General features: G+C 47.2%; 2 protein-coding genes across 2 annotated transcripts in view; both read right to left on the bottom strand.

Annotated features, from left to right (window-relative positions):
• Nucleotides 1-19,019, bottom strand: part of LOC140119779 (uncharacterized) — a 654,457-nt gene that overhangs the window by 37,115 nt on the left and 598,323 nt on the right. The window contains exon 9 of the mRNA XM_072139128.1: nt 2,618-5,224. Within this exon, the coding sequence (XP_071995229.1) occupies nt 2,618-5,224 (2,607 nt within the window). The remainder of the gene's footprint in view (nt 1-2,617; nt 5,225-19,019) is intronic.
• The window catches only part of LOC140119822 (uncharacterized), a 661,039-nt gene that overhangs the window by 124,476 nt on the left and 517,544 nt on the right, over nt 1-19,019 (bottom strand). The gene's annotated exons all lie outside the window — the stretch shown is intronic.

Raw genomic sequence — 19,019 nt, 5'->3', positions numbered from 1 at the left:
TGCATTTTATACAACATGGCGACATTCTGTATGCATTTTATACTACATGGCAAATTCTGTATGCATTTTATACTACATGGCAAATTCTGTATGCATTTTATACTACATGGCGACATTCTGTATGCATTTTATACAACATGGCGACATTCTGTATGCATTTTATACTACATGGCGACATTCTGTATGCATTTTATACTACTTGGCGGCATTCTGTATGCATTTTATACAACATGGCGACATTCTGTATGCATTTTATACTACATGGCGACATTCTGTATGCATTTTATACTACTTGGCGGCATTCTGTATGCATTTTATACTACATGGCGACATTCTGTATGCATTTTATACTACTTGGCGGCATTCTGTATGCATTTTATACTACATGGCGACAAGCTTTATGCATTTTATACTACATGGCGACAAGCTTTATGCATTTTATACTACATGACGACAAGCTGTATGCATTTTATACTATATTACGTATATGGGGGGGGGGCGTCTCTCTATGGCTCGTTTTCTCAATTAAAACCTTGTTATTCTAGTTAAATTTTTGTGTTGGCACTTCACTTCAAGTCAGAAGGGTTTGGATTGCATTTTGGGCACTCGGCCTCTAAAAGGTTCGCCATCACTGCCCTAAGGTAACGAGCACGAGGGACAGTCTACACCAGTAAGTCTTGGGGCGGAAGGTCCCATTCCATATTTAGGGGTGACACTTCCCCTGTTTCCCGGCCGCTCTTTGAGCAGGTAGACGCCGAGTTAGATAATTATGTGACATATAACATATCGTGGGTGGAGTAAATAAAAAACCTCACACAAGAGCGAATGTCCTGTACCTTCCTCCTGCAGGAGGGGCTTGGGGCTACCACGTGTAATAAGCTATTATAATGCAGACATTTTGGGACTGGCGTGTCAGAGCACGATGGGAACTGTGAGAAAACACTGGATTCAAATTGACAATGAGGCATTTCTACAGTCACCTCTAGGTATAGGGCACCATGGTGGCTCAGTGGTTAGCATTACAGCCTTGCAGCATGGTGGCTCAGTGATTAGCACTACAGCCTTGATCTATGGTGGCTCAGTGGTTAGCACTACAGCCTTGCACCACGGTGGCTCAGCGGTTAGCATTACAGCCTTGCAGCATTGTGGCTTAGTGGTTAGCATTACAGCCTTGCAGCACGGTGGCTCAGTGGTTAGCATTACAGTCTTGCAGCATTGTGGCTCAGTGGTTAGCATTACAGCCTTGCAGCATGGTGGCTCAGTGGTAGCATCACAGCCTTGCAGCACGGTGGCTCAGTGGTTAGCACTACAGCCTTGCAGCACGGTGGCTCCGTGGTTAACATTACAGCCTTGCAGCATGGTGGCTCAGTGGTTAGCATTACAGCCTTGCAGCACGGTGGCTCAGTGGTTAGCATTACAGCCTTGCAGCATGGTGGCTCAGTGGTTAATATTACAGCGTTGCAGCACGGTGGCTCAGTGGTTAGCATAAAGCCTTGCAGCATGGTGGCTCAGTGGTTAATATTACAGTGTTGCAGCATGGTGGCTCAGTGGTTAGCACTACAGCCTTGCAGCACGGTGGCTCAGTGGTTAACATTACAGCCTTGCAGCATTGTGGCTCAGTGGTTAGCATTACAGCCTTGCAGCACGGTGGCTCAGCGGTTAGCATTACAGCCTTGCAGCATGGTGGCTCAGTGGTTAATATTACAGCGTTGCAGCGTGGTGGCTCAGTGGTTAGCATTACAGCCTTACAGAATGGTGGCTCAGTGGTTAGCATTACAGCGCTGGGGACCTGGGTTCAAGTTTGTACGTTCTCTCCGTGTTTGTGTGGGTTTCCTCCGGGTCCTCTGGTTTCCTCCCACACTCCAAAACATACTGGTAGGTGATTAGATTGTGAGCCCCATGGGGACAGGGACTGATGTGACAAGCTCTGTGCAGCGCTGCGTCATCTGTGTGCGCTATATAAATAAAGGAATTATTATTATTATATTGTAGGTGCCAGGCTGTGGGCTTCAGCATTAGATCAGCCGATACAGGGATCCCTGGTGAGCACTTCCAGAGCCAGTGTGAAAGTCTGGAATATGTATATGCAACATCCCCCACCGGGGCCTTTTCTTGGGGCCTGGAGTCAGCCGGGGCCCAGAATACCGGAGTGGCTGGTGGTTGCGGCCTAGGGCACGCTGTGGTCACGGTGCTTGGTATGGGGGGCGGAGGGCTGTCCTAAAGCCTGGCAGATCTCCAGCAGGTGGTGTGTGCAGGAAATATGGAGGGAGAGGCTGATGTACTGGATCTCCCTGGGGTAACCCCTGAGTGTCTGTAGGATAGGTCCCTGGGTGATGGATGGGGAGTCCGTGGTGGTGACAGCCGTATCCAGGGATCAGACGGAGGCAACGTTGTGCAAATCTACTTTCAGTTCTTTATTAATCAACAGCAGGCAACGGGCAAAAAGGGTTAAACAGCAGATTCGGATTCTGGTACTGGAGTGGTCATGGAGAGTGGTCCTCAGGAATAGCGCCAGCCTGGTAGCAGATGCAGGCTGGGAAAATTTGGATGACCATTTGGTAACATTTCTTACATTATGAATATTAACATCACTTCTCTACTGTGTGAGTTCTCTGATGACTCCAAAGAACTGATTTGTGACTAAAACATTTTCCACATTCAGAACAAGAAAATGGCTTCTCCCCTGTGTGAGTTCTCTGATGTCTAACAAGACATGACTTATTGCTAAACCTTTTTCCACATTCAGAACAAGAAAATGGCTTCTCCCCTGTGTGTATTTTCTGATGTTTAACAAGTTGTGCTTTCTGACTAAAACTTTTTCCACATTCGGTACATGAAAATGGCTTCTCTCCTGTATGAATTCTCTGATGAGTAAGAAGACCTGATTTTTGGAGAAAACATTTACCACATTCAGTACATGAAAATGGCTTCTCTCCTGTGTGAATTCTCTGATGAGTAAGAAGAGCTGATTTTTTGAGAAAACATTTACCGCATTCAGTACATGAAAATGGCTTCTCCCCTGTGTGAGTTCTCTCATGTACAGCAAGACGTGACCTATTGCTAAAACATTTTCCACATTCTGCACATGAAAATGGCTTCTCCCCTGTGTGAGTTCTCTGATGCGTAACAAGTTGAGATTTCTGACTAAAACATTTTGCACATTCAGGGCAGGAGAATGGCTGCTCTCCTGTGTGATTACTATAATGTATAACTAAATATGCTTTGCTGCTAAAACATTTTCCACATTCATTACATGGAAATAGCTTCTCCCCTGTGTGAGTTCTATAATGCGTATCAAGAGCTGATTTGCTGCAAAAACATTTAAAACATTCGGTACATGAAAATGTCTTCTCCCCTGTGTGAGTTCTCTGATGTACAGCAAGAGCTGACTTATCGCGAAAACGTTTTCCACATTCTGCACATGAAAATGGTTTCTCCCCTGTGTGACATTTCTGATGTCTAACAAGATATGATTTCTGACTAAAACATTTCCCACATTCAGTACATGAAAATGGCTTCTCCCCTGTGTGAGTTCTCTGATGATTATGAAGATCTAATTTGTTATTAAAACATTTTGCACATTCAACACAAGAAAATGGCTTCTCCCCTGTGTGAGTTCTTTCATGTAAAATAAGACTTGTCTTCTGACTAAAAGTTTTTCCACATTCAGCACATGAAAATGGCTTCTCCCCTGTGTGAGTTCTTTCATGTAAAACAAGACCTGTCTTCTGACTAAAAGTTTTTCCACATTCAGCACATGAAAATGGCTTCTCCCCTGTATGTATTTGCATATGTGTAACAAGCTGTGATTTCTGACTAAATGTTTTTCCACATTCAGCACATGAAAATAGCTTTTTGTCTACATGAGTTTTATAATGTATTGCAAGATGTGACTTATCACTAAATCTCTTTCCACATTCTGCACATGAAAATGGCTTCTCCCCTGTGTGAGTTCTCTGATGTGTAACAAGATGTGATTTATACATAAAACATTTCGCACATTCAGGACATGAGAATGGCTTCTCCCCTGTGTGATTACTATAATGTGTAACTAGATATGATTTGCTGCTAAAGCATTTTCCACATTCATTACATGAAAATGGCTTCTCTCCTGTGTGAGTTCTCTCATGTTTAACCAGATGTGCTTTCTGGGAAAAACATTTTCCACATTCATTACATGGAAATGGCTTCTCTCCTGTGTGAGTTCTCTGATGATTATGAAGATCGGATTTCTGACTAAAACATTTTCCACATTCAGTACATGAGAATGGCTTCTCCCCTGTGTGAATTTTCTGGTGACTAACAAGATCTGATCTGACAGTAAAACATTTTCCACAATCAGTACATGAAAATGGCTTCTCTCCTGTATGTTTTCTCTCATGTCTAACCAGACAGTCTTTCTTGGAAAAACATTTTCCACATTGAGGACATGAAAATGGTTTCTCCCCTGTGTGAGTTCTCTGATGTTTAACAAGATGTGATTTATACGTAAAACATTTCGCACATTCATGACAGGAGAATGGCTTCTCCCCTGTGTGAATTCTCTGATGTGTAACTAGATATGATTTGCTGCTAAAACATTTTCCACATTCATTACATGAGAATGGCTTCTCTCCTGTGTGAGTTCTCTCATGTCTAACAAGAAGTGATTTATGTCTGAAACATTTTCCACATTCAGGACATGAGAATGGCTTCTCTCCTGTGTGAGTTCTCTGATGTCTAACTAGATATGATTTGCTGCTAAAACATTTTCCACATTCAGGACATGAGAATGGCTTCTCTCCTGTATGTTTTCTCTCATGTCTAACTAGATATGATTTGCTGCTAAAACATTTTCCACATTCATTACATGAGAATGGCTTCTCTTCTGTGTGAGTTCTCTCATGTCTAACAAGATATGATTTATGTCTGAAACATTTTCCACATTCAGGACATGAGAATGGCTGCTCTCCTGTGTGAGTTCTCTGGTGTATAACAAGATGAGATTTCTGACTAAAACATTTTCCACACTCAGGACATGAAAGTGGCTTCTCTCCTGTGTGAGTTCTCTGGTGTATAACAAGATGAGATTTCTTGGTAAATCGCCTCTCACATTTCAGACATGAGAACTTCCTCTTATCTCCAGGATTTCCTTCCTCTGAGGAAAGATGTGACTGATTATCTTCTACTTCACCACCAGGAGATGAGGGGGGACGTCCATGGGAACCTCTTGTACTTTCCTCTCCTGAAAGATTTAGTGAAGAAATGAAAGTTGTGAGTTTCCTTTCTCCTAGTTACAAGCAGAAGTAAAGGGAAGGGTCAGTTATGGATAGAAAACTCCCAACATCTTGTATTGCTGATACAAATTGGCCAATAATTTTACTAAAATAAAACTACTAATAATAACTAAGTGCTAATTAGAAATAATGAAATCCTAGAAACCCAATTCTACGTCTCCCAAGTTTCTGATATGATAAATATATATAATAGATTGTATTATACTGGAGATGATGTCTTCTATATTTTACTCTTTCCATGAAATCGATGATAAGAGACTAAAATGAAGTCCCGGTGGTCGTATCTATTGGCAGCCATCGTGTCTCCAGGTTGTGAGAAGTTTCCAGTAATGTGTCTGTCAGGGAAGTGAAGAGTTAATGTAGACATAATATAGAAACGCTATCAAGGAGAAGTAAATCCTCCCCGGACCCGGACACTGACTGATAAGAGAGCAGGAGCTGCCGGTTACACGGTGTCTATCACCAGGAGGATCTATGCCCCTAGTCACATGTGTAGTAAGATTTGGGCACAGAGCCCCTGTGATGGGTGTTTTGTATAATAAGGTTTGATGACTGAACGGGAACCAGATGACCCCTAGAAGTGCAGGATGTTTCATCACTTGGGGCCAATCAGCCTCCCTTCTTCAGTAACGGCTTTTCCCAGGATTTCTTGGCTGATAATCCTGCACGTGGGAGTCTCCGGCTCCTTATTGACCTCCAGAGCCATTAATGAGGTCAGTCCCCACTGATTAGTAAGACAGGGGCCTCTGTGATATGGCCTTACACTGTCTCACCCTCCCCCCTGCTCTCTCAGCACTAAGAATATAGCAGAAAGTGCTGAGGAAGCAGGGAAAGGGGGAGAGCCCTCAGGATCATTAGCATCATTTTAATACAGTATATACTCGAGTATAAGCCGAGACCCCTAATTTTACCACCAAAATCTTGGGAAACCTATAGATTTGAGTATAAGCCGAGGGTGGGAAATGCACTGGTCACAGCCTCCCAGTATATTGCCAGCAAGCCCCAGTAGTATACAGCCAGCCCAGCCTGCCCCCAGTAGTATACAGCCAGCCCAGCCTGCCCCTAGTAGTATACAGCCAGCCCAGCCTGCCCCCAGTAGTATACAGCCAGCCCAGCCTGCCCCCAGTAGTATACAGCCAGCCCAGCCTGCCCCCAGTAGTATACAGCCAGCCCAGCCTGCCCCCAGTAGTATACAGCCAGCCCAGCCTGCCCCCAGTTGTATACAGCCAGCCCAGCCTGCCCCCAGTTGTATACAGCCAACCCAGCCTGCCCCCAGTTGTATACAGCCAGCCTGCCCCCAGTAGTATACAGCCAGCCCAGCCTGCCCCTAGTAGTATACAGCCAGCCCAGCCTGCCCCCAGTAGTATACAGCCAGCCCAGCCTGCCCCCAGTAGTATACAGCCAGCCCAGCCTGCCCCCAGTAGTATACAGCCAGCCCAGCCTGCCCCCAGTAGTATACAGCCAGCCCAGCCTGCCCCCAGTTGTATACAGCCAGCCCAGCCTGCCCCCAGTTGTATACAGCCAACCCAGCCTGCCCCCAGTTGTATACAGCCAGCCTGCCCCCAGTAGTATACAGCCAGCCCAGCCTTCCCCCAGTTGTATACAGCCAGCCCAGTCTGCCCCCAGTTGTATACAGCCAGCCTGCCCCCAGTAGTATACAGCCAGCCCAGCCTGCCCCCAGTTGTATACAGCCAGCCCAGTCTGCCCCCAGTAGTATACAGCCAGCCCAGCCCGCCCCCAGTAGTATACAGCTAGCCCAGCCCGCCCCCAATAGTATACAGCTAGCCCAGCCTGCCCGCTGTAGTATACAGCCAGCCCAGCCTGCCCCCTGTTGTATACAGCCAGCCTGCCCCCAGTAGTATACAGCTAGCCTGCCCCCAGTAGTATACAGCCAGCCCAGCCTGCCCCCAGTTGTATACAGCCAGCCCAGTCTGCCCCCAGTTGTATACAGCCAGCCCAGCCTGCCCCCAGTAGTATATAGCCAGCCTGCCCCCAGTAGTATACAGCCAGCCCAGCCCGCCCCCAGTAGTATACAGCCAGCCCAGCCAGCCCCCAGTAGTATACAGCTAGCCCAGCCCGCCCCCAATAGTATACAGCTAGCCCAGCCTGCCCGCTGTAGTATACAGCCAGCCCAGCCTGCCCCCTGTAGTATACAGCCAGCCTGCCCCCAGTAGTATACAGCCAGCCTGCCCCCAGTAGTATACAGCCAGCCCAAACTGCCCCCAGTTTTATTCAGCCAGCCCAGCCTGCCCCCAGTAGTATACAGCTAGCCCAGCCCGCCCCCAATAGTATACAGCTAGCCCAGCCTGCCCGCTGTAGTATACAGCCAGCCCAGCCTGCCCCCTGTAGTATACAGCCAGCCCAGCCTGCCCCCTTAAGTATACAGCCAGCCCAGCCTGCCTCCTTAAGTATACAGCCAGCCCAGCCTGCCCCCTGTGGTATATAGCCAGCCCAGCCTGCCCCCTGTAGTATATTGCCAGCCCAGCCTGTCCCCACTAGTATACAGCCAGCCCAGCCTGCCCCGTGTAGTATACAGCCTGCCCCCACTAGTATACAGCCAGCCCAGCCTGCCCCATGTAGTATACAGCCTGCCTCGTGTAGTATACAGCCTGCCCCCCTAGTTTAAAGCGAGCCCAGCACTAAAAAAAAAAACTTATATACTCACCATCCGGTGGTCCCGATGCGCAGCGCTGCTCCCCCGATGTCAGTGCGGGTCCTCTTCTGTCTTCTATCTTCTTCAGTCTTCCACAGGGCGCCACTACGCACTTCCCGGCCGGAAGGCGCATAGTATGACGCGGCCGCTGCTGACGTCATACTAAGCGATGGCCGGGAGAAGAATATGGCGGCGCCCTGCGGGATGTTAGAAGAAAGAAGACAGAAGAAGATAGAAGACAGAAGAGGACCCGCGCTGACATCGGGGCCACCGGAGGGTGAGTATACACTCACCGGCCACTTTATTAGGTCCACCATGCTAGTAACGGGTTGGACCCCCTTTTGCCTTCAGAACTGCCTCAATTCTTCGTGGCATAGATACAACAAGGTGCTGGAAGCTCCTCAGAGATTTTGCTCCATATTGACATGATGGCATCACACAGTTGCCGCAGATTTGTTGGCTGCACATCCATGATGCGAATCTCCCGTTCCACCACATCCCAAAGATGCTCTATTGGATTGAGATCTGGTGACTGTGGAGGCCATTTGTGTCCAGTGACCTCATTGTCATGTTCAAGAAACCAGTCTGAGATGATTCCAGCTTTATGTCATGGCGCATTATCCTGCTGAAAGTAGCCATCAGATGTTACAGGGTACATTGTGCTCATAAAGGGATGGACATGGTCAGCAACAATACTCAGGTAGGCTGTGGCGTTGCAACGATGCTCAATTGGTACAAAGGGGCCCAAAGAGTGCCAAGAAAATATTCCCCACACCATGACACCACCACCACCAGCCTGAACCGTTGATACAAGGCAGGATGGATCCATGCTTTTGGATGTTGTTGACGTCAAATTCTGACCCTACCATCCGAATGTCGCAGCAGAAATCGAGACTCATCAGACCAGACCAGTCTTCTACTGTCCAATTTCGATGAGCTTGTGCAAATTGTAGCCTCAGTTTCCTGTTCTTAGCTGAAAGGAGTGGCACCCGGTGTGGTCTTCTGCTGCTGTAGCCCATCTGCCTCAAAGTTCGACGTACTGTGCGTTCAGAGATGCTCTTCTGCCTACCTTGGTTGTAAAGGGTGGCGATTTGAGTCACTGTTGCCTTTCTATCAGCTCAAACCAGTCTGCCCATTCTCCTCTGACCTCTTGCATCAACAAGGCATTTCCGCCCACAGAACTGCCGCTCACTGGATGTTTTTTCTTTTTTCGGACCATTCTCTGGTTGTGCGTGAAAATCCCAGTAGATCAGCAGTTTCTGAAATACTCAGACCAGCTCTTCTGGCACCAACAACCATGCCACGTTTAAAGGCCTCAAATCACCTTTCTTCCCCATACTGATGCTCGCTTTGAACTGCAGGAGATTGTCTTTAAAATGTCTACATGTCTAAATGCACTGAGTTGCCGCCATGTGATTGGCTGATTAGAAATTAAGTGTTAACGAGCAGTTGGACAGGTGTACCTAATAAAGTGGCCGGTGAGTGTATAAGTTTTGTTTTTTAAGTGCTGGGCTGGCTATCGACTCGTGTATACACGAGTACTGTATATACGGTAGTTGAATTTTAGAAGGAAGGAGGTCATGGATAAGAATATAAGATGATCATTGCCTGGTGCCTGGATCGATGAGTAAGTGTCACTGGTTTATAACGCTTCATTTTGTTGGTAAAGTTAAGGTAAACCTAGCTGATCAAATCCTGTCATTTTTACTTATTTTCCTAAAAGCATTGTAACAGAGAATACATTTTAAGATGGCGCCGGCATTGTGGATCGAACCCAAAACATTGAAGCTGAAGGAATGTGGGCGTGACATGAACATGCAACAGCAGGGAAACTCTCCAATTAAGATCTCTGAACATGATTTGTTATGATTAGTATTCTCCTCCTCTTCTGCTTATTTCCTATTTTTCTATATAGACTAATAGAACAAATAAAGCGCAGTGCTGATTTTTACCCAGGGTGATAGCATGAGCTTGTCTTCCATCAGCGGTGGTCTGATTCATTTCCTTGCGACCGTGCACACATGCAATAATTTAACAATTTGAAACACAGCCAGCGCACACTAAAAGAGGATACCTTAAATCCTACCCTAACAGTTGGAGGCACTGCTGAAGATTCCCGAGAAGCTGAACCTGGACAACCCAGCACTACCTGCAGGCTCGGGATCACCGCTTCCCTACCGGGACTAATCAACCCACGATCGCGGTAAGTTTCAGATTACATATGTTAACCTATTACTTGCCTGTTGAGAGGCGATGATACCTGTGGCTGTAGACAGCCGGGATTGGAGGGTAAATATGTATAGCCACCTGGTGTCCTGCGCAGGGTCTGAATTGTTAGACATCTCTGTGTGAAATTTAAAAGTGCCTTGGCTGCTGTGTGTAAGCTCTTTGCTGAGCCAGAACAGAAAGGGAGGGGGAGGACGTTCCAAGGTCACACAAGATACTGAGAGGAATGGAGAGAGAGAGAGACCGCAGGGAAAAGGAGACACGGTACAAGTGTCTGGGATTCTGATACAGGCGGCCAGGATAGTGGATAATAGGCTGGGTGTCAGGGATTTTGTCAGGAAAAATTGACAAGAGATTCAGACAGGATTGAGATCAATAAGCGGGCCTTCTGATAAACCTCTAACTGACATGCAGTGAGCTAAGTCTCTTAACTGGTGATCGGGGAGCTTGAAAGTCAGCCCTTATGCCGGTGAGCAGCTGCACCAGTAAGGGTCTCAGGATAAATTATGCTGCGGTCTTGGAAGAGAAAGAATGTCCTCCCGGAGGGAACCTCTGCCGCGCAAGCAATAATGCAGTGCATGGATAGTAAAGATGTAAGTAGACAGAAGGTTGACATAATAGAACATAAGGGCTGGTAGCATTGTGGTGAAAAGAAAGTAATAGTGAAGGTTTGAAGGTTTTGGGATGTGTCAGATCCGATGATTGTACAAGTGAGAAAACTTGATCAGATTTGCAAACAGACACTTGGAGCCTCTGGCTTTGATGGACGGACCAGGACAGAGTGACAGGAATCCTTCAGAGTGCCCATTGAGAAAGAGACAGGCGATAAGGGTCATTTCAAAGTTTTTGATGTGGAGAGAATTTGAGAAAAAGAGATTTTATTATATTTTCTCTGGAGGGAAAGATCGCACCTGGAATGCAGACTCCACCACCCCTGTATCTGGTGGTTAGAGAAGATGACACGCCCTACCATCCTTCTGTGGCGGCCATCTTAGAACAGTTTATTTTTCAGTGGTGGCCATATTAGGACAGTTAATATTCCCTTCAAGTCCCTGAAATTAATTGCCTATGACTCTACTCTGTTGGCAGCCATAAAGGCTGGTTGTGGGTTTTTGTTGTAGTTTAGCAGCTTAGCACCCTTGGAGAGTCTTTACAGATGTCTGGAATACAAGCCGGCAACAGGTGATTTCACCAATTCTAGATCTCTGCTCAGATTCTTGGGAGTGGGTCGCTATTATTTGATCCTGACGTTTGTAGAAAAATTACCATAAAAAGTGTTGCAATGTCTCTGGTACCTGCTTTCTGGCGTTTCTGGCACCGTGCTCCCACCAGCCGCCCGCGCTGTTCTCCTGCTTGCCCCGTTCTCCCATGCGCGCTCCTGCCGACACAGAGTTCCTGGCCGTCACGCACCGAGCTCCTGCCGGCCGCCTGGCACTGAGCTTCCGTCCGCAAGGCCTCTGGCCAGCACCATTCTCCTGCCCGCGCTCCGGACGCCCACCCCCCTGTGCCGGCCGTAACCGAGCTGCCGGCCGCCCATGCTACCGCCCGTCGTCCGGAACCATGCGACCACCCGTCGTCCGGAACCATGCGACCGCCCGTCGGCCGGAACCATGCGACCGCCTGCAGGCCGCCACCATTCTCCTGCCCGTGTTCCGTTCGGGACAGAGCTCCCAAGCGGCCAACTGGGACCGAGCTCCTTGCCAGCACGCACCGATCTTCAGGCCACCCCGCATCAAGCTCCCGTTTGCACGTCGGCTGGCCGGCCAGCACCATGGGACTGGCTGCTGGCCAGCACCGAGCGCCCAGCCACTGGGCTCCCCCACTCCCTGCATACCTGTCAGGACCATAAAGGAAGGTAAAGTAACTTTATCTGTGCATACATGTATGTGTGTGTGTGTACATATGTATGTGTGTTTGTGTATATATGTATGTGTGTTTGTGTATATATGTATGTGTTTGTGTGTATATATATGTATGTGTGTGTGTATGTTTGTATGTATGTGTTTGTGTATGTGTGTGTATATGTATGCGTGTGTGTATATATGTGTATGTATGTGTTTGTGTATATATGTGTGTGTGTATATATGTGTATGTGTGTATGTATGTGTTTGTTTATTTGTGTGTGTGTATATAAGTGCATATGCTGTATGAGTGTTTATGTATATTCTGTATATGGTGTGTGTGTGTATATATATATATATACTGAATGTATGTGCAGTGTGTGTTTATTCTGTATATACTGTTTGTATATGTGTGTATATATGCTGTATGTATATGCATCAGGGCTTCTATTTCTTACAACATGGTGGCACACTGTATGCATTTTATACTACATGGCGGTACACTGTATGCATTTCATACTACATGCCGGTACACTGTATGCATTTCATACTACATGGCGGTACACTGTATGCATTTCATACTACATCGAGGTACACTGTATGCATTTTATACTACATGGCTGTATACTGTATTCATGTTATACTACGTGGCGGTACTCTGTATGCATTTTATACTACATGGCAGCACGCTGTATGCATTTTATACTACATGGCTGTATGCTGTATGCATTTTATACTACATTGGGGGACGCTGAATGCATTTTATACTACATGGCAGCACGCTGTATGCATTTTATATATTACATGGCGGTATGCAGTATGCATTTTATATTACATGGCGGCACGCTGAATGCATTTTATACTACATGGCAGCACGCTGTATGCATTTTATACTACATTGGGGGACGCTGAATGCATTTTATACTACATGGCAGCACGCTATATGCATTTTATACTACATGGCAGCACGCTATATGCATTTTATACTACATGACGGTGCACTGTATGCATTTTGCATTGCTTTATTTTAACACCAAATCAATATGGTGGATCTTGTCCTGACACTCCCAGATATATAACATATATGGGGGGCGTCTCTCTATGGCTCGCCTCAGGCAGCAGAAAGGCTTGGTTCACCCCTGACGCTGAGGGCACGACATTGTGCTTAGAGCTCTATTCTGACATTCTAAGAAGACTTGAAGGAATTTGCTTGTGATACAAGAATACAGTATGAAGTGATGTCCTCCTGTGTACCCCACGAACAGACTAAGTGAGGACAAGCCCCCCAGTCCTATGACTTATGTTTCCTCTGTACCTGGATTTTGTTGAGACCCTGCAGTCTGGCCAGAACGTTATAGATAGTGAAGGGAGAATCCTATATGTCAGATAAAGTGGAGACGTAAACGGCCATGGAAGAGTTCCAGGGGAACTATTTACAGCTTTTGAACACATGGGGGATGACCTGACAGTGTAGTGTACATCTAGTATACTTTGCCAGATGTTTGTAACAGGTTGTTACCAAAGGTGTTAACGGACTAGAGACATCTCTGCCAGACTGAGGTACAGAGGGACTGATAAGACTGACAGAAAGCCAGGAAGAACAGAGACTAGTTTCACAGACCACTGCTAGAGTGAGACTGACAACAGTTCCGGTCCAGCGAGAGTCCAGCTCGAGGGGGCGAGCTCCAACTGCAGGGAGGAGAGACATCACCAAAGTGACTGCCCACACTCTAGGAAATGGACCCCCCCCCCCATTGTAGAACTGATGTGGGACTCCTCCCCTGATAGCCCAGTGAAGATTTAACCCATTCCCGGTCAAGAAAAAACCCAGAAAGAACAGCCGGATACACTCAGGATGATCCATGACCTCCAAGCTGCCAATGAGTGTACTGAAGCCTAGTGGTCCCTAGCCCAAACTAGCAGCAGTCCCTGAGAGTGACATATTATTCACTTTTATTGATTTGGCAGATGTTTTTCTCTCTGTGCCCCTACATGAAGATTGCCAGTACCTATTTCCCCTTACCAGTTCAGTATTCCAGTGCAGATTCCCACAAGGGGGGGGGGGGGGTGTAAAACTCCAGAGTACAGCGAGTACTCCACGGCCCTACAGGGAGTAGACTGGCAGACTAGCCCCTTACTGGATCTTCTCCTTTTACAGAGTGAGGATGACCTACTGTTGTTGTTTGCCAGGATGCATTTATTGACCTTATGTGTTTTCTGTACCAGAAGGTTTGCAAAGTTTCCGGGGACAAACTCCAGTACTGCCAGGAGAAGGTGGTCTTCCTAGGCCACTGCTCCTCAGCCACAGGCAGATACCTGACAGAGGAAAGAAAGCTGGCAGTCCAGAATGTGCCCCTGCCCTGAGGCCCTAAGCCTCTTCACCTGTTTCTAGGACTGGCCAGCTCCTGCAGCCTGGGATAAGGTCTGCAGCCTCCAGCCTGATGCTGCCCCTTTCTGACTGAATTGCCTCTTCTCCATTTGCCCTTAGTCAGGAGGCAATTGATGCATTCCAGAGCCTTACACTGGCAAATCCTGTCTGCCCCGGTCCTAGGGACACTGGACCAAACCTTTTGTTTTGTTTTGCACTGAGTATCTAGGCCTCACCGCAGGTGTCTTAGTCCTACTCTTAGGCCCGGTTAGACTCAGTCGTGAGGGGAGCCTCTCATGTGTCAGTAGCTGCAGCCAGCAATCTGCTCAGCAAGGCCAGTGAGTTGATCCCAGATCCTAGATCACTCAGTTACAGTGCAAACCCCACATACCTTGCACAGTGTCCTCACCCAAGTACAGCCCAAACATCTGAGCAAAGGCCAGACAGCTCAGACTCCAGTGTGCACTCCTGATGCCCCAGGACACACTGATAAGGTGCACAGCTCTGAATCCTTCATTCTATCACCAGTCTTCCAGGATTCAGAGAGGGGGGGAGAGAAGGGTGATTAACCCAGATGTTGAGTTTTCTCATAGATGGCTCCAGGTCTGCAGGAGAAGACAGACGGTTCTACACTGGATATACAGTGGTCAGTGGCGCACATGAGGTAGTACAAGCAGAACCACTCCCTCCACACAGGTCAGTGCAGGAGGTGAAGTGATGGCACTCAGGGAAGCGCTACAGCTGGTGGAAGGTAAAAGGGCAAACATCTATACTCAAGGTGTAGTTCTGGGGTCTAAACACGACTATGAACCCATCTGGAAGGCTAGAGATTTCCTCACCTCTGCAGGGACCCCCTTTAAGCATGGCACGCTGGTTAAAAAGCTCATGGATGCTCTCTTACTTCCACAAGAGATGGGGATAGTAAAAGTAAAACCACACACAATTTGGTAACTCCACAAGCCAAGGGCAAGTATGTGGCTCACGGGATGGCGAAGGCAGCTGCACAGATGGAGCCCAGAGACTGTCCTGAGGTCTCAGCGGTGAGTTCTGAGCTAAAAGTTTGGTAAAGGTGGTAAAGACCCCACAGAAGGTGACACCGAAGCCGCTGTATCCCTTCCAGAGACTGCAGATAGATTTTATCCAGCTACCAATAAGTGGTACGTAGGAATACGTACCTGTGTGCATTGATCTCTTTCCAGGGTGGCCAGAAGCGTTTCCCACGACCAAGGCTACTACCAGAGCCGCAGCCAAGAAGGTGGTGAGTGAGATTTTTCTTCAGGTTTGGACTTCCAGAGACCATAGAGTCCGGTCACAGAACCAACTTCACTGGACAGGTAAAGACTCAAACCTTGTCCCTCCTGGGTGTAGAACAGGCCCTGTACACCCCTTACCCTTCCCAAGTTAGTGGTGGGATTGAAAGACTAAACGGCACTCTTAAGTTAGAGATCCAGGAGGCTATGGAAGTAACAGAGAAACCAGTACTTTTTGGCTGTGCACCCAGACTAGGCCTCCCTAGACCCGATAGCTGATGCCAGGAAACCAGGTGGAAATTCCACACAGTTGAGCCAGGCCTTGGAAAGCGTCAGCAAAAGTGTTTCTGATTCCTTTTCTGATCCAGACAGAGACCTCAGCATACCCTGAAGCCTGGAGACTACGTGGTGGTAAAGAGACATCAGAGAGAGAGTCTGGAGCCTCGCTAGGACAGTCCTTTCCAATTCCTGCTGACCAGTGCCACGTCTGTGAAGCTAGAGGGAAGTCAGCATGCTTCCACGCTTTCTATTGCAAACTTACTTATTTGTCTTGCTAGCTGGTCTCTTCTGTGTGACTGTACGCTCAGGGACACCCCAACCATGACTATCACTGTAACTATAGGGCTGACCAGGATGCCCCCAGGGTATGAGACTTTACCTGCGGATGGTGCAACAAGACAATGACCTTCTATAACATTGACAGCACAGGTAACCCTGTATTAGCAGTGTCTGATGTGTACTGGATTTGTGGGGATAGGAGAGTCAGGTCAGGCCTAGAGGCTGGAAAGGTGAGTTTACGGTGATAACACTTGTGCATTCCTTCCTCGTGATCCCCAGGGATAAGGTTGATCAGACACATAAAGAAAGGTAGAGAATCCCAAAGGATTCTGGAGGTCTGAGAGAAGCACCTAGATGACAAGGTTTATATAGATACAGTGGGAGCACCGAGGGGGGTCCCAAATGAGTACAAGGCCCACAATCAGATATGGGCAGGTCTAGAGTCCATTATTCCCCAGATTACTATGAGCAAAGATGTTGGTTGGGTTAGCTGTTTTTATTGTATTCAGCAGAGATTTGTGAATTATATCCAAGATGCTTTCCAGAACCGCATTGCTTTGGACATGATCCATGCTGAGAAGGGAGGAGTCTGTAAGATGGTGGGAGTCGCTTGTTGCATGTACATCCCGGTTGATATTGCCCCTATGGATCCCTTGAAAAGATTGAAGGACTGTCCAAGGAACTCAAGAGAAACTCAGAAGTGGACGCTATATCCTTCACTTTGTGGTTGGGGGATTGGAAGGGTTTCCTTTAAGTGGGGGTGATATTGGGGATTGTGATTGTCCCCTCATCAAGTCTACCAAGTATCATGGGTATCAGCAGTTAGACAAGCCAAAGACCCCTTACTCAAGTTACCTAAATTTGCATAATGAAGTTATCCCTCTGAGATCAACCACCCCTGAAACACATCAAACAGCCCCCTGTGGTAGGGAGAGGTAGAGTAGAGATTTGATTTCCATATGTGAAAGTCCACTAAATGGGGGCACACCAAACCGGGGTCTGCTGTCATCCAACTGGTGAAGAGGACAACGCACATATGGGCAGATCAGTAGGTCCTTCTAGACTAAGAGTAGCGGAGAGAAATTCCAGGATTTAGGGGGGACTGTTAAGGAAAACCTAGCTGGTAGATCAAATCCTGTCATTTCTACTTGTCTTATTTTCCTAAAAGCATTGTAACAGAGACTTCATTATAAGATGGCGCCGGCATCGTGGATCGAACCCAAAACATCGAAGCTAAAGGAATGTGGGCGTGACGTGAACATGCGACAGCAGGAAGTTCTCCAATCAAGATTTGGGAACATGATTTGTTATGATTAGTATTCTCCTCCTCTTCTGCTTCTTCCCTATTTTTCTATATAGACTAATAGAAAAAAGCGCAGTGCTGATTTTTACCCAGGGTGATAGCATGAGCTTGTCTTGCATCAGCGGTGGTCTGATTCATTTCCTTGTGACCATGCACACATGCAATATTTTAATAATTTGAAACACGCAGCCAACGCCCACTAAAAGAGGATACCTTAAATCCTACCCTAAAAATAGTATTCCTTTCACTTAAAATACTAGTCTTAGAACTATTTGCATAAGTATTACCTTACAGGACTTGTCTTAGGAGTATTTCCATCACGGTTACTTTACACTACTAGTTTTAGATCTATTTGTGTCATTGTTACCTTACACTACTAGTCTTAGGGCTCATTCACATGGCCGTCTGCGGGGACGTACATGCGGTCGCAAATTTGCGGCCGCATGTACGTCCCCATAGACGGCAATAGCGGCGCGGCGCGGCGCAGATCCGGGCCACACGCCGCAAAAAGATAGAGCATGTTCTATCTTTCGGCGTGTGTGCGGCCGTGCGCTGCTATTCTCTATGGAGGGAGGAGGGGTACCCTCCTCCTCCTCTCCAGCACACGGCGGTATTGCAACTGTATAGCAATGTAATGCACTGTATCTGTACCGTATCCGTATAAAATACAGTGGGCTGGCAGATAATGGGTGATTGACTATTGGCTGGATGACAGAACGCTCCTCCCACTGGTTCTGGATACTGCACGTATATACGGCAGCATGTGGTGCACAGCCACATACAGCACGTATTTAGCCCGTATTTTATACATTCCCATTGACTTCTATGGGCCGTACGGAGCGGAAATATGGAGGAAAATAGGACGTTCTCTATGTTTTATACAGGTCACTTATGATGCTGTGGACAATACAGACAATTGCCCATTGGAATGCATGGGGCCATATATACGGCCATTTTTATACGGTCGAGTGCAAAAACAGAGCCGGATTCTGGAATGCTTTTTTTCGAGGAGGTGTATACGGTTACTGGGCCAGTGGGAAAAGCAGGAGATGGAGCGTTTAAGCTCTTTTATTGTTTATTTGAAGCACTTAAAAGTGCATGAAGGTTCCTCATCCTGGAGATTACAGGTAGAAGCTCGGCACTATAGACTTTTATATTTATTTTTTGGGTTGTGCCCCGGCACATGGCAAACAGTTCATCAACTTCCATGGAATAATCTTTGTCATGATAAAGCTCTGTTGAAAGTGCAGAAACTTCCACCTCACCCCATTTAAAAGAACAAAACCATCTCTTAGCACCTCATGTATGACCAGGCACCTGCAGAGTAACCATGAGCTGAGCCCGGTCCTCACATGGTTCACAGGGTGGGTTGCTGGACCAGTGGTCAGGTACTGGGGACATTATTGGACAATCGTTTGAATCTTCAGGACTGGGACATCTCTCTGGGGAATTTCTCTGAATGGATCCACCACCACCCGAATTCCCCTTAAAGCCCCCCCATACCCGCTGGTGTGAAGGGGAAATTAATTGCAAATGCTAGTGAT

The sequence above is a fragment of the Engystomops pustulosus genome, chromosome 2, assembly GCF_040894005.1.
Source record: "Engystomops pustulosus chromosome 2, aEngPut4.maternal, whole genome shotgun sequence".
In the NCBI taxonomy this organism is placed as follows: Eukaryota; Metazoa; Chordata; class Amphibia; order Anura; family Leptodactylidae; genus Engystomops; species Engystomops pustulosus.
This window is presented reverse-complemented; position numbering and strand designations above follow the sequence as displayed.